Source organism: Miscanthus floridulus, chromosome 8 (assembly GCF_019320115.1).
Source record: "Miscanthus floridulus cultivar M001 chromosome 8, ASM1932011v1, whole genome shotgun sequence".
In the NCBI taxonomy this organism is placed as follows: Eukaryota; Viridiplantae; Streptophyta; class Magnoliopsida; order Poales; family Poaceae; genus Miscanthus; species Miscanthus floridulus.
Window position 1 is genome coordinate 178,642,435 of NC_089587.1, and position 23,066 is coordinate 178,665,500.

At 46.8% G+C, this 23,066-nt stretch overlaps 1 protein-coding gene and 1 pseudogene across 1 annotated transcript; both read right to left on the reverse strand.

Moving 5' to 3' along the window:
- Positions 1 to 12,363: 12,363 nt before the first annotated feature.
- Positions 12,364 to 14,825, reverse strand: LOC136470235 (uncharacterized; annotated as a pseudogene).
- Positions 14,826 to 16,133: 1,308 nt separating this feature from the next.
- Positions 16,134 to 19,696, reverse strand: LOC136474133 (NAC domain-containing protein 73-like). Its single transcript, XM_066471737.1, has 6 exons — positions 19,368 to 19,696; positions 18,394 to 18,532; positions 18,091 to 18,277; positions 17,506 to 18,002; positions 16,702 to 17,016; positions 16,134 to 16,610 (listed from the first exon to the last, which is right to left on the reverse strand). The coding sequence occupies exons 1-6, from the start codon at positions 19,373 to 19,375 to the stop codon at positions 16,557 to 16,559; spliced, it is 1,200 nt and encodes a 399-aa protein (XP_066327834.1). The 5' UTR covers positions 19,376 to 19,696; the 3' UTR covers positions 16,134 to 16,556.
- Between the last annotated feature and the right edge of the window lie 3,370 nt (positions 19,697 to 23,066).

Sequence of the window (23,066 nt, forward strand, 5' to 3'; positions counted from 1 at the left end):
CCACTGGGCTATATAGCTGGAGTCACTGAAGTGGTGGCAGGCTGGCCGAGCTGAGGTGTAGATGGTGGCGGAGCAACCCCAATAGCAGTGACAACATGCTGCATAAATCCAAGTAACTACTACTACATCAGGAGCTGCTGCTGTTGTATGGCCTATTGCTGTCTTTGGAACTTGTCCTGTCTAGCCTAAACCTATGCTAGTGCAGATGCGGTCTCCTGGGCCTAGCATGCCTAATCCTGCCTCATCCGCTCAAGAATATCTAGAAGGGCAGGGTCTATCTGTGGTGGCTATGGAGCTGAGCTAGAGCCACTGGCCTCTCTATCATGTGGTCGAGCAGGCATCTAAGGAATAGCCTGATAATCATCATCTGAACTATCACTAGGGTCGCTCTCGACCACACCCTCCTGCTGAGCAACTAGCTGCTCTTCCTCTATTGCTACAATGCCCCTGATAATCTCATCCTGCTGGGCTATAGTCTCTGGCACCTCTGGGCGACGGCTCGGCTGGCTAGGTGTCCTTGCTGTACTATGGCGGAGCATCTGAGTCATGTTGTATGGAGGAAACTCAGTAGTAGCACCAGTATACTCTGTCATCATCTCTAGAGACTTCACTGTAACTGCCTTGTGAATCAGGAATGTGATCCAGTGAGCATAGGGCAACTGTCGATGACCTCTGAACCCCTCTGCAAGAGTGTCCTCCATCTCTGAGAGAATGACATCCCAAATATCAAAAACTGTCTGCTGCACCAGAGAGTTCACCAACCATAACTAGATGTGAGTCAATCCCTCGCAGTAACCCATCCTCGGGAGTAGGGGTAAGATCACGTGGTGTCCTGCTCAACCCCTCGCCAAATGGCTCTGTGAAGCATGGTCGGACCATATCTGTGGGAGGCACAAGACCACCTTGGGGCATCTCTGAGGCTCTGTCTGACCATAGCAAACCTCATGAAGGCAGATGGGTGACTCTAGAATCCTGAGAATCTCTCTGACCCTTGAGCTCTATAGCCTGTAGTCGCGGCCTCTGAATGCAAAGTGTATGAACCTGTGCGCCGGGTCAATCAAAAGTGAAGAGTAGAACATACGGACCCATGATGGAACATATCAGCCAGTCCGTCCAAGTAGGTCTGTCAACCCTTGTAGATAAGAGAGGTGTGGGCAACCCTGGTAGATCTGCTCGCCTACTGCTGCTACAAGTGCCTCAATAGAGCAACCCCTCTGTGATCTGAAAGCAACTCCACTATTAAGATATGCTTGATAGAAATCCTCTTGTCGTGGTGTATAGAAGTGCTCTGAAGCACGCTCATCCCATCTTGGTGGAAACCAGTCCTCAAACTACACAAAATAGAGTTGTTGCACCTGCTTGGCTCTGGCTGCCCTCAAGTCAAGATGAGTCACCGGAGGCGGACCCTATGGTCTAGGAGGCGGACGAGAACCCATCCTCTGTCTCAGGCCTCGGTGTCACCTAAGCACGAGTATGACCAGAGTGTTGTAACTGTGGCTGAGGTGCTTGCTCTGTCTCCTTGGTCTGCTCTGCTTGCTCAGTCTGCTCAGCCTACTGAGTATCCTCTGACTGCACCGGTGGCTGTGTCTACTGCTCTGGCTCCTCCTGACGCTGACTCTCCTCTAAGGTGACACACCGTCCTCCAAGCATGATAGTCCAAGCTAGAGTACCAAGAAGACTCTCAACCCTCTCAATGGTGGCCCTCTAAGCTGGTGAAAGCTGATCTGCAATACAAACACCACTCCAAGCCCCTACTCTCTCTGCACGCTCTGCGGCAGCTACTACTGTTGTAGCTATCTTAGCCTCTACATCGATGAGCTTCCGCTTCTTCATCGTAGTCTTCTTGGCCTTGCCTTTCTCTTGACCAGTCAAGCAAGGCGGAGGCCTCGGATCATTATCACCTAGACCACCTCCAGCATTCTTGACACATGCCATTGCTGGAGCTAAAAAACTACTACCATGGACAAGAATCAACTGCCAACTATCACTCGCGAGGCTTGGCCTCGATCCGTACTATCGGGCTTGGCTCCTAGTTAACTGACAACTACCAAAGCAACCTCAAAAACACTGACTCGCTGCACGATAGAATAGATCGGATATATGAATAATTACAATATACATCTAGAGATACGAAACCCTAAGAAACAAGCAATAGATACGAAATTAGAGGCGATGGCTTGCTACCTCATGAACCGGCTAATGAAGAGCAGAGGAACAGATCACGGGGCACCACCGGGTAGGTAATGTCTAGGGTTAGGGTTCCGGCCTGATGAGGTGCGACGGCCAAGCAATGCAGTGGGCGCGATGGATGGTGGCTAGGGCACCGGCGTGGATGCAGTGGGCATGGGCGCACGGCTGAGGTGCGGGCGCGGTGGTGCTAGGGCATGGCTGCATGGAGCAGTGGCGTAGGCGTAGTTGCACGGGCGAGTTTAGCACGAGCGCAGCGTGGGCGAGGCGGCGCAACAGCGGAGTCAGCACGAGCACGGCGCGGGGGTAAGCAGTGCACGGCAGCGGTGGGCACAGGCTCGCATGATGGCTGGGCCATGTTAGACAAGCCCTAAATGCGTTACCAAAAATTAAACATGTTGTATATTACAATGCAATACAAGGGACAACACAAGCTCATTTTCTAGTGAAGTTACTAAAATCAAGCACATTGAGCTCATTCCTCAACCGACAAAATGTCGCCTCATCTAGTGGTTTAGTGAAGATATCTGTCAATTGATCATCGGTCCTTACACCTTCTAACGAAATATCATTTTTAGCCACATGATCTCTAAGAAAGTGATGGCGGATATCTATGTGCTTGGTGCGAGAGTGTTGAACCGAATTATTAGCAAGCTTTACCACACTCTCATTGTCACACAAAAGAGGTACCTTTTCTAGAACTACACCATAGTCTAGCAAAGTTTGCTTCATGTAAAGTCTTTGTGCACAACAAGCACCCACGGCAATGTATTCCGCTTCGGTGGTTGACAAAGCCACACTATTTTGCTTCTTGGAGGACCAAGACACAAGTGATCTACCAAGCAAATGGCACCCTCCAAATGTGTTTTTCCTATCAACTTTGCAACCGGTATAATCTGAATTGAAATAGCCAACTAATTGAAATCTAGCTCCTTTGGGATACCAAAGACCAATGCTTGGTGTGTGCTTAAGGTACCAAAGGATTCTTTTAACGGCTACCAAATGAGCTTCCTTAGGATTAGCTTGAAATCTAGCACACATACACACACTAAACATGATGTCGGGCCTAGATGCGATTAAATATAACAAGCTGCCAATCATAGAGCGGTAGAGAGTTTGATCAACTGTTTTACCTCTCTCATCTAGGTCAAGATGTCCATTAGATGGCATTGGTGTCTTGATTGGCCTACATTCATCCATATTAAACCTCTTGAGAAGATCCTTGGTATACTTTTCTTGAGAGATGAAAATTTCTTCTCTCATTTGCTTGACTTGAAAACCAAGAAAGAATGTAAGCTCTCCAATCATTGACATCTCGAAAACCTTCGACATCAATTCACCAAACTCTTTGCAATAATCTTCATTTGATGATCCAAAGATGATATCATCAACATATACTTGACAAATAAAGATTTCTCCATCAAGCTTCTTGGTGAATAGTATGGCGTCGACCTTCCCAATGGTGAAGCCCTTCTCAATGAGAAAATCCCAAAGGCATTCATACCAAGCTCTTGGGGCTTGCTTAAGCCCATATAGTGCCTTGGACAACCTATAAACATGATTAGGATATCTAGGGTCTTCAAACCCTAGAGGTTGATCAACATAGACTAGTTCATTTATGAAGCCATTTAAAATATACTTTAACATCCATTTGATATAATTTCATTTCATGATGCGATGCATATGCAAGGAGGATACGAATGGCTTCAAGTCTTGCAACCGGTGTAAAGGTCTCTCCAAAATCCAACCCTTTAACTTGAGAGAACCCCTTTGCTATTAGTCTTGCCTTGTTCATCACTACAACGCCTTGATCATCTTGCTTGTTGCAAAACACCCACTTTGTTCCAATGACTCTTGCACCTTGTGGTCGCTCTTTAAGAGTCCAAACTTCATTGCGGGTGAAGTTGTTCAACTCTTCATGCATGACATTTATCCAATCGGAATCTTGAAGAGCTTCTTCTATATTCTTAGGTTCAACACAAGAGACAAAAGAGTGATGTTCAATGAATGAAGCAAGTTTTTGAGAGCGAGTCATTAGTCATTACACCCTTTGAAGGACTCCCTATGCTGAGATCTTGTGGATGAGCTTGTAGTAGAGGTGAATTTCTTCTATCATCTTCGTTTTCTACTCTCCCATCTTTATCACCATCTTGTGGCACATTTACTGAAGAGGGTGGATTAATCACTTGTACATCATCTTCATCATATTTAGGCTTGATGTCTCCAACCAGAATGTTCTTCATGGCCTCCCTCAATGGTTCATCACCTACATCATCAAGATTCATCAAATTCCACATCATACGTTTCTTCAACCAAGCCGGTGGCATGATTAAATACTCGATATGCTTTGGACTTTGATGAGTAACCAACAAGAAAGCCAATATCACAATATCTTTAAAACTTCCCTAGGTGTTGCCGCTTCTTGTAGATGTAGCATTTACAACCAAACACCCAAAAGAATGAGACGTCCAGCTTCTTCCCATTGAGCAACTCATAAGGTGTCTTGCCAAGAAACTTTTGAAGGAATAGGCGATTGGATTCATAACATGCGGTTTTGATAGCTTCGCCCATAGAGCTTCGGGTGTGTTGTACTCATCAAGCATTGTTCTTGCAAGTGTGATAAGTGTCTGATTCTTTCTCTCAACAACACCATTTTGTTGAGTATATGTTGCAGAGACCTCATTCTTGATCCCAACTTCATCACAATAAGCTTCAATGTTTGTGTTGTCAAACTCTTTTCTATTATCACTTCTTATCTTCTTGAGCTTCACTTCAAACTCATTTTGTGCTCTCTTGGCAAACTTCTTGAAACATGATGCAACTTCGGTCTTGTCATGTAGGAAGAACACCCATGTATATCTAGAGTAGTCATCAACAATCACAAGACAATAAAGATTTTCTCCCAAACTCTTGTAAGTTGTTGGTCCAAATAAGTCCATGTGAAGGAGCTCTAGCACTCTTGTTGTTGACATGAAAGCTTTTGTAGGATGAGTGTTTGCAACTTGTTTGCCGGCTTGACATGCACTACAAAGCTTGTCCTTCTCAAATTTCACATCCTTCAACCTTCTCACCTATTCATTCTTCATAAGCTTCTTGAGTGAACTCATCCCAACATGAGTAAGTCTTCTATGCCATAGCCACCAAAGTGATGTTTTGATGAATAGGCATGTCTTCAAGTTAGCATCTTTGGAGATAAAATCCACTAGATATAGGTTGTTGTATCTAAATCCCTTGAATATAACTTGATCATCATCTTTCTTAGATACAACCACTTCCTTCTTGGTAAACAAGCATTGGAAGCCAAGATCACACAATTGACCAACGGATAGCAAGTTGAAGCTCAATGAAGCAACATATAGCACATTTGAGATTGAATGATCATTTGATATTGCCACTTTACCCAATCCTTTGACTTTGAACTTTGAATTGTCACCAAATGTAATTCTTTCTTGACCATCAACTTCTTCATCTAGTGAGGTGAACATACGAGGATCACCGGTCATATGTTGAGTGGAACCACTATCAATTACCCAATGACTTCCACCGGTCTTGTAGTTCACCTACACACAAGAGATCAAGCTTGTTTAGGGACCCAAACTTGTTGAGGACCCTTGACTTTCTCAACAAGTAACTTTGCAACCCAAATTTTCTTAGGCCTATTCTTGTTGGGAGGTCCTAAGAACATGACTTTCATTTTTTCCTTAGAGTCCTTTCTAAGCATGTAATGAGCATTGAAAGCAAAGGGTCTAGCATGCTTGGGCAAGGGTTGTGGTGGTGGAGTTTGACACTCATAGGCAAAGTGACCTTTTTGTCCACACTCAAAACACTTCTTTGGCTTTGGCTTTGACCAGTGGCAGATCCAAGAAATACTTATAGGGGGGGCTAAAGAAATATCGCTATAGCAAAACGTCTATTATTGGTTGTACATAATTTTTAGTCCATATTCCTTCAGCAATTCGAATCACAAATTTTAACAAAATTGGTAAAATGTTGTAAAAAACAAAATTGGTAAAATGGATAAGGTAAAAGCATGCCACAACATCAAATAAGGTAAAAGCAATAAGCAAATATACAGGGAGATGGGCCTTCTTGATTGGCAGTTCAGCACCGTGCTGGCTAGAGGCCTGCCTGGGTGTTATCTTGCCTGGGCCTTCAATCGACTGAATTGGAGGGTCGTCGCCTGGGCCTTCTTGGGCTGCAACCGAGGCCATCCAGGTGGGAATTAATGAAAAAGGCCTGCTATCTCGCTGGCCCAAGAAAAGCAATGTCGTCTTCAACCTCCAGACTGAAGAGTTCGACATCTTTAGCCCCTCCTACTCAACAGCCATGGTGGAATTTTTTTGCAGGGACTCCATGGGGGCTCAAGGGGATCTGCAGCGGTAGGGGGGGATAGAGCCCCCCAGCCCCCCCGCTAGATCCGCCCCTGGCTTTGACTTGTCTTGTTGTTGGTGTTGAGCTTGAGCCTTCTTATCTTGATGTGCCAAATACCCAATTCCACTTCTATCCATCTTCATGATAGTGTTCATGAGTAGCTCACTTTGAAGATGTTGACCTCTTGTAAACTTGCTCAAGATGGTCTTGAGATGTTCTTTTTCTAACTTGAACTTCTTGTTCTCTTCTTTGAGTTCATCATGATTTTTCTCCTTCTTTAGTCTCTTGTTCTCTTCTTTAAGCATCTCATTCTCAAGAGCTAGATCACTATCATGGTCAAGGTTCTCTATCATAATAGTGTTGGTGGTTGATAGCTTTTCAAGATCTTTCTTGAGCTTCTCATTCTCATTCTTGATCTTGACATACTCATCATAGTTATCAGACTCAACCACTTGCTTGCCTTTGCTACTAGAACCTTGCTCAATGCTCTCAATAATCAAATCATCATATGATGTAGCTATATCAATCTTAACAACATGGATAGTAGCATCATGTGGCTCATTGGATAATAGTTCATGAGAGACAACAAGATTATCATGGTTGATCTTGAGATTTGTATATTCTTCTTTTAGCATATTGTAGCTAGTGATGAGCTCATTATGTATCCCCGCAAGTTTATCATGTTTTTCTTTAAGCTCCTTCTTAGAAGATTTAAGCTCCTTGAGTTTGGATGACATAGCTTTATTTGCTTCTCTAAGCTCAACACTAGCTTTTTCCGCTATGTCACATTTAGCTAAAAGTGAATCATTCTTAAGTTCTAGCTTTTCATTTTTAGCTCTTGTCTTTCTAATGATTTTAGTATATTGATTGAGCAACTTGACAAGATCATCATATGAAGGTGATTCAAATTCATCATCACTATCACTATCATCATCGCTAGCATGATCATTACCACTACTCTCATCATCACTTTGTACCTTTCGTTCACCCTTGGCCATAAGGCATATGTGTGTAGAGGATGATGGCGGTGGTGTCGGTGAAGATAGTGAAGAGTCAATCACAATAGCGGCCACCTTCTTGTTGTCACTATCATCATCGAATGAGCAACTTGATGAATCAATATCCGTGAGCCAATCACCGACGATGTATGCCTTGCCATTTTTCTTCTTCTTGCCATCCTTCTTCTTGTATGGCTTGTTTTTCTTCTTCTCATCATCATCTTCATTACTTGATTCATCTTTCTTGCCCTTGTACTTCTTCTTGTATTTATCTTTCTTTGGCTTGGGGCATTGATGTGTTAGATGACCAAGTTCTCCACAATTATAGCAATCCATCTCCGAGATTGGCTTCCTTCTATTGCTAGTGAAGAACTTCTTGCCATCAAATTTGACACCGTTCTTGTTGAGCTTCTTAAGCATCTTGGCGGTTCTTCTCACCATGAGAGCAAGACTTGCATCATCAATTTCATCATCACTAGAGCTCTCATATTCAACTCTTGCTTTGCCCTTCTCTTGGCTAGCCTTGAATGCCAAGTCTTTCTTCTTGGTGGAGGAAGAGCCATCTTGTGGTGTGATGTTCATAAACATTTCATGTGCATTGATCTTTCCCAATATTTGTGTTGGTGTAGCGATGGAAAGATCACCTTGATGGAGCACGGTCACAATATGCCCATATTTGTCAATGGGGAGGACACTCAAGATCTTTCTTACAACATCGTATGGTTGCATTTATGTAAGTCTAAGCCCATTGACTTCCTCTACAAGAACATTTAAGCGTGAGTACATCTCATTAGCACTTTCTTTAGGAAGCATCTCAAAAAAATTAAGCTTTTTCATGATAAGATGATAGTGTTCCTCACGCTCACTCTTTGTTCCCTCATGGAGCGCACAAATGTCCGACCATAGTGCATGGGCGTCCTTGTGGTTCCGCACACGATTAAACACATCTTTGCAAAGGCCTCTAAAGATGGTGTTTCTAGCCTTTGCATTCCATTTCTCATAATTGGCTTCATCGCCTTGAAGGTGTGTGGGATCCTTAGGTTTTGGGAAACCTTGAGAGGCGGCTCTAAGAATTCCAACATCTAGAGCTTCTAAGTAAGCCTCCATGCGGATTTTCCAATAAGGAAAATCATCTCCCTCAAAGATAGGAGGAGGTCAATCCCCGTGGGACATCTTTCTCTAGGCGGTTAAGCCTAAATTCATGAGCACGAGGCTCCAATACCAATTGAAAGGATCAAGATGCCCAAGAGGGGGGTGAATTGGGCTAATTCTAAAATTCTTTGTAATAATTAAACCCTACACTTAGCCCACTTCACCCCTTGTTCCTAGAAAGTGTTCCTATTGTTCTACCGCATAAAAGTTTTGCACCCTAGGTTCCAATCCTACTCTAGCTTGGCAATTCTAAGAATATAAAGACAAGAATTAAATTGCTCAAATGTAAATGCTTAAAGTAAAGAGAGGAGAAGGAACGCGGCTATGTTTTGCCGAGGTATCGGAGAGTCACCACTCCCCACTAGTCCTCGTTGGAGCACCCGCACAAGGGTGTAGCTCCCCCTTGATCCGCGCAAGGATCAAGTGCTCTCTACAGGCTGATTCTTCGACACTCCATCGCGGTGAATCGCCCACAACCGCTCATAACTTGAGTTGGGTCATCCACAAGCTTCGTCGAATGATCACCAAACTCCCAATCACCACCAAGCTGTCTAGGTGATGGCGATCACCAAGAGTAACAAGCACGAACTCTCACTTGACCACAACAAGCCTAATGAAAAGGGTGGATGCACACTTGCTACTTTCCTTGCACTAATAAGGCCTTAATCTTGGATTCTCAAATCTCAATCACCTCACTAGGCTCTTGCTCTCCTTAGCACTCTCAAGGGTGTTTCTCAGCTGAACAAATGGGCAAGAGACCTCCCTTGGATGAATAGAGGAAGTATTTATACCCCCTCATTCAAAACGAATCGTTAGGAGGTTGAGTCAGCACTCTACGGGGTGATCGGACGCTCCGGTCAAGGTGACCAGACGCTCCAGTCAGTTATCCCCGCCACAGAGCCATTAAGTTGTGACCGGACTCTGACCTGCGTCTGGTCAGCACTGACCGGACACGTCCGGTCACGAAAACTACTCTCTGGAACCTTACTGATGTTGACCGGACGCTGGCACCCAGAGTCAGGTCACTTCGCTGTTCAGCGTTCGGTCAGTAACCGGATCCTGACCAGCGTCCGTTCAGCACTGACCGGACCCGTCCGATCAGGAATCTCCCTCTCTGGAACCTCTCTAGAGTTGACCGGACGCAGGAACCCAGCGTTCGATCAAATTTCACTCAGCGACCGATCGCAACCAGACGGCTCCAGTTGATAAAATGAACTGACCGGACTCTGGGTGCCAGTGGGTCAAATGAACTGACCGGACTCTAGGTGCCAGTGGGTCAAATGAACTGACCAGACTCACCCTTCAGCGTCCGGTCACAACCAGACCAACGTTCGGTCAGTCATTTGACCCTCCATTCACTTTCAAATCGAAATCATATGTGAATGAAGTTTGCTCCAATTGATCTTAGGGCTACTCCTGAGCTACCTAGTGCTAGATTTGATAAGTGTGCACCACACCTAACCCACTAGACTCACCTAGGTCAAGCTACTCGTCCATACCCCCTTAATAGTACGGCCAAAGGAAAAGCAAAGTCCTAAACTACTCTAAGTGTCTCTTCAACACCAAACGACACTTAGAACTAGTCCATCCTTAACCTTGTCGTCCATCCTTTGAAAACCGAAACGGTTTCCATCGTAGGGGCATGACAACCATGATTGCCCAATCAATTGCCATTACCATGACCTAACTTAATTGCCTCTGTAAAATACACGTTAGTCATAGTAATCTTGTATTGTCATTAATCACCGAAACCCAACTAGGGGCCTAGATGCTTTCGTGAAGCTCCCTCTTAAGGACAATTTAGCTAAGGGGCCGTTTGGATCCTTTTATTTGGGGGAATTGAAATCTACTTAATAAATTAGGCTATTTGGCCACCACTTTTCAAAAGTTCACATATAAGTCTATCCTAAATTCATAGGGTAGGAGATAGAAATTGATTCTATAGATTATCATCTTATGTTTCTACTTTGCAACTTATAACACGCTCTTCAACTCACTCCCCTACGGTAGAAATGCAACACATAGGTATCTCTCTCATATAGCTAACAATAATATACAAATATAATCTATATACAACCATATTAGCTTAATTAGTATGTGTCTAAATTATGATTATTAAAATAAATTCAATTCCAATGATCCAAACGAGGAATTGGCCTGGTAGCCGAAAGCGTTGTTTCTGTGATCACAACTAAACAATTAAGCACCTCTTTTTATTGTTGCCATGCTAAAACTATTTGGAAAATTGTTCATATTGCTACTGGGTTAGCCCACCTAGACCTACTACACACAGGCTTGGGGCTGGCTCATAGATATTGGGAGGGAGGATAAAAAAAACTTGTTTATGCTGTGGCCGTTGCTATTATTTAGGCAATTTGGTGTACTTATAATGACATTGTTTTTGAGACAAAACACTATGTTACTTTTATGCAGGCTATTTTCATAGGAGCATATTGGTTGTGGTTTTGGATGCAACTGCAGCAGGAAGATAAAAGGGAGACATTTCAATTGGTGAGCAAAGCGTTGAAGGTTACCGCTTTAGATGTGTTTGCCAAGTATGGATGTCAAAGTAATAATATCTGCATATCATTTTCTTCTATTTGTCTACAATCTTTTTCTTTATTTTTGTTTGCAAATAAGCTGATAACATTGTAAGATTTAACTGTGTGCGGTCATAGAGGCCGAAATTTTTCTATTTCCTAAAAAAGATGGATTTTACTCTTCTTTCCCCCAATAAATTGGTGTGTATGTAAGCGCTTTGCGCAAAAACCAAAATGTACCTTGACTATCAGGCCTATGGAGGTCACTCCGAATGAATGAAATCAGGTGGAGATCCTCTTCCCTTCCGTCGACTTATAAAAAACTCCAATTTCAAGTTCAGTTAGGATAAAAAGGCTATGAGCCGACGACAATGGAAAAAGAAACCCATGGAGAACCAGTCTGCTTCGTCATGTTCCCATTGCCTATTTTGACCACGGTTGCAAAGATAACCCTATAAAACATATAGATGTAATTGGAGATTAATAGAGGGAGAAATAACAAGATAAGCACTAAACAACATCATTAACTAGTTAATTGTGTGTCCGTTGTGCAGACCAACTGGGATGACGTGCATGCAAAAAAACACAACAATAACGATATGAACAAAGTAGAGAGAGAAGATAGAATGAGCATTGATCATCATCTAGATGTTATAAGGATTAACACAAAGAAGAGACGGATTAATTATCATCATTTATTAAGACTATAAGCCAAATGAGAAAAAAAAATCGTCGTCAGAGGTCGTAGGTGGGGACATCGGGCTAGGACGAGGAGAGGGAGCGTTCGAATGGAACAGGACGAGGTCCGGGAGCCGACCAATGAGGACCCGCGTCGTTGGCCTCCAAGTAACGCTGCGACGGACCGACGGTGAGCGTATGGCCTCACGTCTCTGCCGACGACGTGATCCGGGACGGTCTTCGTCAATCGTCAACGGAAAAAAAAGAGTGACTTCAGCTTTAGATCTGCGTTGGACAAAGGCTAGGCTTCAACAGGCCAGGCCTCGAGAGAAAAGCAATTAAGAAAAAATAACAGATTTGCTATTCCACAACCAGTTGTTTTGTTTGCCTCTACCTTATCCCAATGGCATGAACGGACGCTCGCGAATTCACGTTTATTAAATTTCAGTTACTCGACGTGTCGGCATTTGCTGCGGGGCCGGCCGCTGGCGAGAATCACCGCCGCGGGAGGATAAAACTTTGTAGATGGCGACGTAGGCCAGCACGGTGGCGGCCATGGCGAGCACGTACCAGGACGTGGCCCAGTCCCCTGCTGCTGCCGGTGGCGTAAGCCAGTAGGAGGCCAAGCAGGTCAAGCACGACCACCGTGTACATCGCCCCGACAGGCATGGGCAAGCCGGCCACCGGCAGCGCCCCCTGCATCAGCAGCGGCACGACCACGATGACGACGACGGATGCCACGAAGGACGCCGAGTTGCTGTAGAAGAACATGCGGTACCGGCGGGTGTCGGTGTCGCGGAGGACTGGGTCGCCTGCGGCGCCGTGTCCGGTACCGTCGGCCGGCCAAACGCCGCCCGGCGGGGTCAAGCCAGCCTGGTACGTGACGCTTGCGGCCAGGATCCCCAGCAGCATCAGGTACTTGCACATCCTGTACTGCTCACGGTACTCGACGCTGGCGGAGTGCTTGGATTTGGAGTCCCCGTTCCCGGTCTCTGTCTTGTGGTGGTTGTCCGATGGGCAGCAATGCCACCACCGCGGAATCCACCTCGGGACGTTGCGACAGTGGAGGATGGCGTGCAGGCCTGTGAAGACGAGCACCACGGCGACCAAGGCGACGACGAAGATGGACGACGCACGCACCGTCAGCATGGTGCTGGCAGTGTAGGCGCACATCAGGCCGATGAAGCCGGCGCCCATGCAGAAATAGAGCGCGGTCCAGTATCTTGTGCCTGTATTGGACAGGTTGCGGCTCAACAGGAAGACGGTGACGGCAACGGACGCCATGAAGCTTGTGGTATTGCTGTAGAAGAAGGCCTTGTACCGTCTCGGGTAGTTGTCGACCAGGACCGGGTCGCCCACTTTGTGCGCTTCGTCGCCGGAGCCGTGCTCCAGCCAGAACTTGCCGGGCGGGGTCAGCCCGGCTTGGTAGGTGATGGTGACGACCAAGATTGCAAGGAGCAACAGCAGCTTCCGCTTCTTCTCGAGCTCGACCTCCTCCTTGCTCACCGTCGTCACCGTAGAATCAGAAGAAGACTTTTCGATCACAACATGGATCACCACTTACACAAAGACGACAGCAGCCAAGGCGAAGACATAGACGGAGGGGCGTACATCCCGGCAGCTCCCGGCGCCGTACGCTCCCACGAGCTCCAACAGGTCGAGAATGACAGCGGCTTCCAGCGCGTGCCGGCCACCCTGGCTGACCAGCGACCTGCTCTGCACCATGATGAAGACGACAATGGACGCCACGAAGGCAGCCGAGTTGCAGTAGATGAAGGCCTTGTACCGCCTCGTGTGCGTCTCGAGGAGGACCAGGCCGCCGCTGACGTGCCCGTCGCCGGTCTTCTTCCAGACTCCGCCGGGTGGGTTGAGACCAGCTTGGTACGTGACGGTCACCGTCAGAGTGGCAAGGAGCAGTATCAGAGACCGAGCCTTGTCCAGTGGATTCGTATCGGCTCACCGTTTCGCGACGCTCCGTCCGGTGGTCCTTCTCCTTCAGGAGCTTGTGATGCCAGTGTGCACTGGTTCTCGATGTAGGCGATGATGGATATATGCACACGAGAACAGCACCGACCAAACAGAGGACGTAGACGCCGACGGCGGTGTCCGTCTCCCTGCAGCTCCCGTCTGCGTAGGCTCCCAGCAGGCCGATCAGCGCCACCGCGACGCACACGTACGGTGCGCTCAGGTGCCCGCTGACCCTGGAAAGCTGCCTGCTCAGGAGCAGCGTCATGGTGACGAGAGACGCGGCGAAGGCAGTGGTGTTGCAGACCAAGAACGCCAAGAAGCACCGCGCGTGGAGCTCCAGCAGGATGGGGGCTCCGGCGCGGTGGCCATGGTCATGCTCCCAGAAGCCACCCGGCGGGCTCAGCCCCGCCGTGTACGTGGCCGTCGTCGCGAAGATGGAGACCAGCATCAGGATCTTGCGCGCCTCGCGATGGAGGTACCTGCCTCTGCTGCTTTTCTGGGTCCCGGCCGCCGCCTTCTTTGCGTAATGTTGCAGCCAAATGCCCACCAGGACGAGCAGGATCACGGCGGCGCTGAGTGCAGAGGCGACGACGGTGATGGCAGAGCCCCTGCAGGCGCCGGTGACGTAGGCCACCATGAGGCAGACCAGGTCGAGCACCATGGCGACACGCACGGCCAGCAGCATGCGCATGGCGTCCTTCCTCAGGAACAGCAGGAGGACGATGATCACGAGCGACGCCGCGAACGCCGTGGCGTTCACGTGGTAGAACACCCTGTACCGGATGGGTCGGGTGTCGGGCAGGATCGGGTCGCCGGCGCGGTGGCCGTCCTCGGTCTCCAGCCACACGCCCCCCGGCGGGTCCATACCGGCCACGTAGGTCACCGTCGCCACCCTGGTCACGTGATCACATCTCTGCAAAGCTTTTGGCATGGTCGCTTCGTTCTTCAAGTTGTGTTGGATTCGTTTGCCCGAAAATAGGTTAGGTGAGGAAGCGTCTGCACAGAATAGATTCCTTGTTGCCGGGGCGACGCCTTTCGTATATTATTCCTAAAATGTCGGGGAGTATTTGGTACTACTCAATCCCAAATTGTAAGACGTTTGACTTTTTTGGCCCCAAGTTTGACCACTCGTCTTATTCAAAAAATTTGTGCAAATATAGTCAAATTTAAGTCATTCTTGAAGAATTTTTATTAATAAACCAAACCACGACGAAAGAAGTGATATTTTACACAAATTTTTGAATAAGACGAGTGGTCAAACTTGATGTCAAAAAAGTCAAACGTCTTACAATTTGGGATGGATTGAGTACTTCGTATACACGTGCAAGCTCCTACTAGCAAGTTAGTTATTGAAGTTAGAATGTGCTTAAACCCTAGCAGGCGACTTGGAACTTTTTTGCACTGTCGATGCATTTTAATTTGACATGCGTCTTTGTGCAACTGAGGAATGTTTTCTTTCTTTTGTGTGCCACATCCAACCATTGGACACTTTGTTTGTGGTTGGAATGGCTTTCCTAGTGCTAACCATACAATGATAGAAGGGACGGTGTAACAGTGTAGGTGTACTTTTAACAATCATGTGATATTGTGATGACCATGGCACATCAGGGACGCACAATTAAAAATTGATGACTCAGAAGGGAAAATATACTGTATTTTTCAGTAACATAGAGGGACGAGTATTACACTTTTGATTGCATAGATGGAATTTGCTCGTCTTTTTTCCCAATGAATTGGTGTGGCGATTCCCCCTCTTTGTTATTGTCTTTAAATTTCACATTAACTTTCTTTTGAATCCAATTTCAAGTTCAATTAGGACAGAAATGCAATAAGTCTATTAGAATGGGAAAAGAAAACCCAGGGAGAACTATTTCTGCTTCATCATATTCCCATCGCCTATTCTGACCAAGGTTGCAAACGAAACTCACGAAATTTCTGACTAATAAATAAAGTTCATAATATGCAGCGCTTCATTGAAAAAAAGCCAAAACATTGTTCCGGCTGATTTGTTGTGAGAGAAAAACACTGTTCCGGCTGAAAAAACAAGCTGAAAAAGACGGATTATAAGAGAAGCGAACAAGGCCTATAATCCGTCTTTTTCAGCTTGTTTTTTCAGCCGGAACAGTATTTTTCTCCCACAACAAATCAGCCGGAACAATGTTTTGGCTTGTTTTTTCCAGTCTAAGCGAACAGAGCCAAAAATGCTTTTACTTGGCAGGTGCATGTGTAATGTCCGAAACTTTGCACTCTAGAGCTTAGACTTGGCACAAATGGAGCTCCATACACTGATACACATCCACACACAAGGACACTCTGAACTCAAAGTCAAAAGATTTCAAGGCACCGACCTTATATACAACGGGTCAATGCAGGTTTGCACCAACCATGCCACATAACTTACTACTACATTTCAAGGCTAGTGTTCTGATAGCCAGCTGTTAAAGGCTGTTCATTTCTTCTAAAGAAAATAGAAAAGGGCGAAAGGTTCTTGGTTTCCAGATAAAGTTTGACAGCACAAACACAACACAAATACTACTAATGCAACCATGCAATCTTTGTGTTGTGTAAGTCCCAAAATAGCTGCCACCGGTTACCATATCCTGTGCAAAAAGATGCCCATCGATCAGGCTGTTCTAGCAAACAGTTCACACTAGTTGTCTTCCTAGATGCGATCCAGCCAGCTGCCGAGGCTTTCCTGAGAACCAAACTGAATGTCCTGTCGCAATACGATAGAAATAACATTATCAGATTTGTCAGAGCAATTAGCAAACATACTGGCACCGAGAATACCAGAAGGATAAGCTTACAGCAAGCTGAAGATCTGGAGGCATTCCAAGATCCACATTATGGAGATCAGGCAACCCGTATCCATTCAGGTTCCAATCAGGCATCTCATTCCTGCATTGGGACAGAATCGGATAGTCCCAGGGAAGCAATGCTTCGTCGTTTAAGGAATTTGGGTCTTCATGACAAAGAAGAGGTTCATCTGAGTTCAACTGAGCCCGAGATGCCTCTCCAACAACCTGCTGTTCTTGAGCTACAGCACACCATGCAGGGTTCATAGCATCATCCTCCAGGCTAACAATAGGCATGGTAGGCTCGCCTTCGCCGTCCAGTAGTAGCTGTATCGAAACTACAAACTTAGCACTGGAAATGGTCATGAAACATGATTATGGCAATGCACCAGCTCTGATATAGATTATAGCCTGGCCTTCTTGGCCCATCTAAGTGCAATTACGATGCAAGCATGTAAGATTTTATCTAACACTCCAAAAAGATTAGTGCACATATTTCTAGGATGCTCTCATCTCTATCAAGATACTGATACTCTGATAGAGATTATGTACTTCAACAAAAAAGATTATACAAACTCTAAGTCTATCAATAAACTATTGCTAATGTTTTTTGGAGCTGATTTTGAAACATGGAGGGTTAATATGTCTATCAGATCTTAGTGGGAGGTAATAGAGGTTCTAAGACAAAAGCTAAGTGCATATCAGTTTCAATTCTCTTCATATGCCTACTTGTGTAATTTTCGACAACTTGTTTATGCTCTGGTCTAGCAATTTTTCGTACATCACTGTGGTCCCAAAAGAAGTTTAATGAGTTACCTGATCCTGCAGGATGGGAATATTCTGCTCAGTTTCACATGGACTATTTTTAGGATGGCGTGGCTTCCATGTGATTGTCTTTGGAGTTTTCGGACCAATCACTGAAGCAGGTGCATCAGGTTCCTCATAAGCAGTTTCTGTTTCAGAAATTTCCATACTCTTATTTGGCAACTGGCAGAAGATTTTAGATACTACAAGCTCCCCGTCGTTTTCGTTTTCCTCTTCTCCAAGGTGATACTGATGCATTACCCAATTAGCTCTATCAGGCTTTCCACCTCTTTGTGAAGTTTTGTACAGCACCAGTATCTTCTTCCAACCTTTTATAACACCATTGTCATATATGGCTTTGGATCTCCCTGTTTTGTGCCATCTCACATGCTCATCAGGAACAGTGTGATCACTGCAGTTGATGATCCTTCGACGCTTGCGCTGGCCACAACCATACGCGTTTGAAGCTCTATGGAAGAAATGAGCATTGCTACCATCTGTTTTCATACCTACGAGGTCAACAAAAACAAAATTCAGAATGTGAATGCACCAACAGATTCATAAGGAACTACACCATCTCATGACATAACTATATACCAGGAAGATTTTCAGGATGTGAATAGCAGATTCCCTCATCATTGTCTATAGTTGGAATAAATTCATCAATGAGCACATGTGGTCTTGAACCTCCCAGACCAACTTTTTGTTCTAAATGTTCCAGCAACTCCAGTTCAGAAGGATCAAACTTGACTCCAGCAGGCAGCCCAGGCCACTGCATGGCAACCTGCAGAATTTGAAATGCAGGAAAAACTTGCTCAGATATGTAACATCTACAGCTGAATATGACCTGAAAGCCAAATACCCATTCTCCAACAATCTAAACAGAACAAATGTACTTACATCGCTGTTATCAATAACATAACTGCAGTTTGGGCATTCCCTCCGTGCTTCTGCAATCAGTTCACTTATTTGGCGACTAGCGCTAGGAGCTGCGTATCTTATTTTCTTAGCAATTCCCCTACCAGTTATCAGCCATGACCTGTACCAAAAGGAGCATATTGGTGCCGGTCCCAAAAGAAGTACTTGTACAAGATAATTTGAAGACAAACATGCTCAAATAGTTAAAATTAATGTATTTTAAGCTAGTATCTATGTGTAACAAAAACAGACTGATTTGATGCCCCGTCCTTGAAAATAAAACCCTGGCAAGACCAATTGGTCGCTGGACTCCAGTGGCAAATCATAGACTGAACAACACAACATTAACACTACTAAACCTTATCTTAAATGTTGTAACCACAGGAAACAAACCTAGCAAAAATGTTTTGTCACACATCAGGGCAGACCATATGCTCTGTTTCTCTGCTCCTTTTCTTTTGTTTCTTATCCCCAATCTGGGCATGACTGCAAAACTGATCGTGATATATTTTGACTCGAAGCAGTGTGCTAGTGCTAATACAAGTAATTGTAATCCAGGGTCTTTTGAAGCTAATGCTACACATCGGTCATCGGTACTACCCTGTTGCGATTCGAATACAATGCAAACTTCTGTAATTCCGATTATGGAAAAACCCGGTTTCGCTCACAAGCCACAGCACCGGCCAAGGCAAATCCGACATAGGAACTAGCAAATCATCCAGTCCGATCCAAATGACAGGCAACGCGACCGACAGGTCGCAATCCTAAAGGGCGGGCGCGCGTGCGGACGTGAGGGGTGTAGAAGAACTGAAGAAGGAAACCCTCGCAGCACTAAACCCGCCCCCAACCAAACCTGATGCCCACGAGGAAATCACGAACTAAGCAAAGCCCTAAGCCCCTAACGACGACGATGTCGAGAGAGAGAGGGGAAAAAACACGAGGAGGATGACTAGTACCTTGCCATGGTGGCGCGCGCCGCGCGGGGTCCGACCACGCCTGCGTAGGCGGAGAGGAACGCCGCGCCGAGGCGGCGGCGGCGGCGGAACGGCGCCTACTGGCTACCGCGCCCCCCGGTCCCGGTTGCGTGCGCGGCCGGATTAGACGACCCCCACGACCGCGCGCCGACCAATTATAATTATAACACCTCCCAGTCTCCCACTCCCACTCGGAAATCGGAAGGCGGGAAAGCTCGCGGCACGGCGGGAACCGGGAAGGGCGGTGGTGTGCTCGCGCTCGCGCTCGCGGGCCGGGAGACGCGGAGCCTGTCTGGTCGTCCTGCTCCTGGCGCCCCCCCGCCCTGGTTGTTTCTCACTCCCTGTTCCCGAGCTCGCCTTTTTGTCTCGGGAACCCAATCGCTGCTGCTGCCCTCGCAGTAACGCGGCGGGCGACCGTTGCAGCTTCCTTCGCCCCGACCCTTTCCTTCCTTCACAAGCCGCGCACGCGAACCGGGAGCGCTCGCTCGCTCGTCTCGTTCGTTCCTTGCTGCTTCATCGCGGTGGGCGCGAGGCCCATGTCCATGCCACGACGCCGCTCCCGCGAGCCCAGCGTCCGTCAAAGATTGGGCCGGATCGGCCCAGATTGCGCGCGTGAGGCGAGGCTACCGCTAGCCCGTTTTCCTTTCCCTCCTCGGCAACGTTTATTATTGGGCCGAAATATGCAACACCCATTCTGCGTCCGCGTCGTGGGCTCCTCGATGGAGAGAGAGAGGCGACACCATGACTGGATGCTCACTCCGGTCCGGTCGTTTCTTTGCCTTTTTTTTTTTTGAGAAAACTGAGATGACCTCATTTGTGAATTGTGATTTGTCACGTGCTATTACTGTTAGTACGGTACAAGCGTGGCAGAGTCCATTCACAAGTGAAAAAAAAAAGTGAGCCACCACCTGCCATCTTTTCTGTATGACTCGTCGCGCACAGATCTGCTTCCTCCGCCAAGTTTTCACTGCACCATATGTCAAAAAATATATATATATCTAGACACGAAAAAAAACGCCGTCATGTCCAAGTTTAAAGCTAGATTATGTCCAAGTTTAAAGCTAGATTTCTGTTTTTTTTCTGGACGGAGGGAGTACATCCTTGTCTTCACCTCGGTGCCTTGCCCTGGTCAGATTATTATAAGAGAAGCAAACGGGGCCTAGGTTTGAACTTTCAAGGGACGTTCAAAAGGATGGCCACAAAGTTAGCTACGTGCCTCGCTCTACTTGTCCATCTCAACAAAGCATTGCACGAGAAAATAAAAAAGGGTAATGCTATGAACCAGGCGTCCGTTCGTCCAGATGCTTCGTTACTGGGCCACGACCAACCTAAAAACCCACGCTCCTTCGTTTCTAAAAAAACTGCTCATCAACTTATTCCTATCCACTCGTTCTTCTTCCTATCGCTCTTATTCGCTTGTCTGCCGCCTCCGAGCACACGACTACTGGCCCTTTGAGGCACAGCGCGCGGTCACCTCCGAGGCGCACCTCTCGGGCGCTGGCCTTGCCTGGCACAGCGCGCTGCTGCCTTCGAGGCGTGACGCTCGGCTTCCGGCCCTACCAGACACGGCGCACTGCTGCCCTCTCCAAGTCGCGCAGACACGCGCTCGGCTGCCGGCCTGAAAGGTCCTTGTTTGGTTTTGGTAATTGAGTGACAACTTAGGTGGACTAATTATGTTTATGTGAGATACATAGGTGATTAGTCCACAGGTACATGTGTATGAGCAACATATGCCATGAAGGTGAAAATGACTTGGAGATGTTGCAAAGCTCACACATGTAATGATGAAGGAGCTTAAATGCACATGAGACATGACATTGAGTCATGAGATCAAGGTGGAGAAGATCAAGACAAGACTTGGCTTGATGGACCGGTTGCAAGCGTAAAGGGCAAGTCGAAGGCTTTGGAGTGATGGACCGCGTGGCGGTGAAGCTTGAGCAAGACTTGGCGCCGATGGACGATGGTAACGGTGAAGAGCAAGTGAAGTCAAGATCGATGAACCAATATGATCACGTGATGATATGAAATAGATCATATCATTGTTGATCGTGTTGGTGCATGTGTTGCATCGACGCTGGAGATGGAATGGAATGCGCAAGGCAAAGGTATAACCTAGGGCATTTCATTTCACCGGTCATAGGTGTGTAGAGAAGTTTATGACCGGGTTTAGGATAGATGGCCGTACTATCAAGAGGAGCAAACTTGTTTGCATATCGGTCATCTAGTGCCACTCGAGTGATCTAACTTTGCATCATCGCTAGGATCGAGTGGCGTGGCAAGTTGAGTGGCTAACACCCTTGAAAATATTTGTGAAAATATGCTAACACATGTGCATAAGGTGATACACTTGGTGGTTGGCATATTGGAGCAAGGGTGAAGAAGTTAGAAGTGAAAACGAGTTGGTCGCGAAGACGCTGGCGTTGGTCAACTGACCGGACGCTGGATCGGAAAGCACCGAACACTGGCTGCTTGCGTCCGGTCAAACTGGTCGGTCGGCACAGTACCTAGGGTATTGCACCGAACGCTGGTTTGTGTCTGATCAAGGTGGACCAGACGCGTCTGGTCAAAGAAATACGCCTCGGGTACCTTACTGTAAATGACCGGACGCTGAGGGTCCAGCGTCCGGTCAGTTGAAGCTGCTACGTCCGGTCAAGTCAAGTGATCGTTGGAATTGGGACACGTGGCCGTCTGCGGGCGACCGGACGCTGAGGTCCAGCGTTCGGTCAACACGACCGGAGCATCCGGTCGACCCGACAGTTGCCCAGTGAAGAGGTAACGGCTAGTTTAGCCCTTGGGGCTATAAATAGAAGTGGCCTTCGGCCATGGCTAGTGCTAAGCACCTTAGGGAACTTTGTGTCCATGCTTGAGAGTGCTTAGAAGTCCTCCATCTCACACATACTTGATAGTGATCATCCGATTGTATGAGTGAGTGATTCTAGTGCGATTGTATCGTGAGGTTGCATCGAGTGGCACTAGGTGATCGAGTTGCAAGCCGGTGGTGCTTGTTACTCTTGGAGGTTGCCACCTCCTAGACGGCTTGGTGGTGGGCTCCGTCGAAGCCCGCAAGAAGCTTGTGCGGTGCTCCGGAGAAGAGCTTATGAGGGGCATTGTGCTCGCCCCACGGGAGTCGCGAAGAGCAACTTTAGTAAAGCGTGTCATTGAGCTACCCTCACTTTCGGGGTAGGTTCTTGCGGCGCTCGACGTGTGGGCTTGGCGGGTGATGCCAATTAGCCGCCGAACCACCAAGTGAGCGGTCGACACAACGGGGACTAGCGTGTTGGCAAACACGTGAACCTCAGGAGAAAAATCATCTTATCAACCTTGTTCTTCCCGTTGGTTTGCATCCCCGTTACACAAGCTTGCAATTACTTTCATATACATTGAGCTTGTGTTGTTGCTTTTGTAATTAGTTAGCTTGTGTAGCTTGCTAGTTATCTTCTTGCTTGTGTAGCATAGAAGTAGCTCCCTTGCGTGGCTAATTTGGTTTGTGTAACCTTATTAGTCACATTGCTTAGTTTGTGTAGCTAAGTATTTGCGCTCTCTAATTCAGCATTGGTTGCCTTGTTATTGAGCATTGCTAGTGAGCTTAGTTGGCTTTGTGCTTTTGCTTACTAGCATGTGTAGGAGCTCCCTTGTTGCTTAAAGTTCTAGTGGCATAAGTTTGTGTGACCTTGCTTCTAG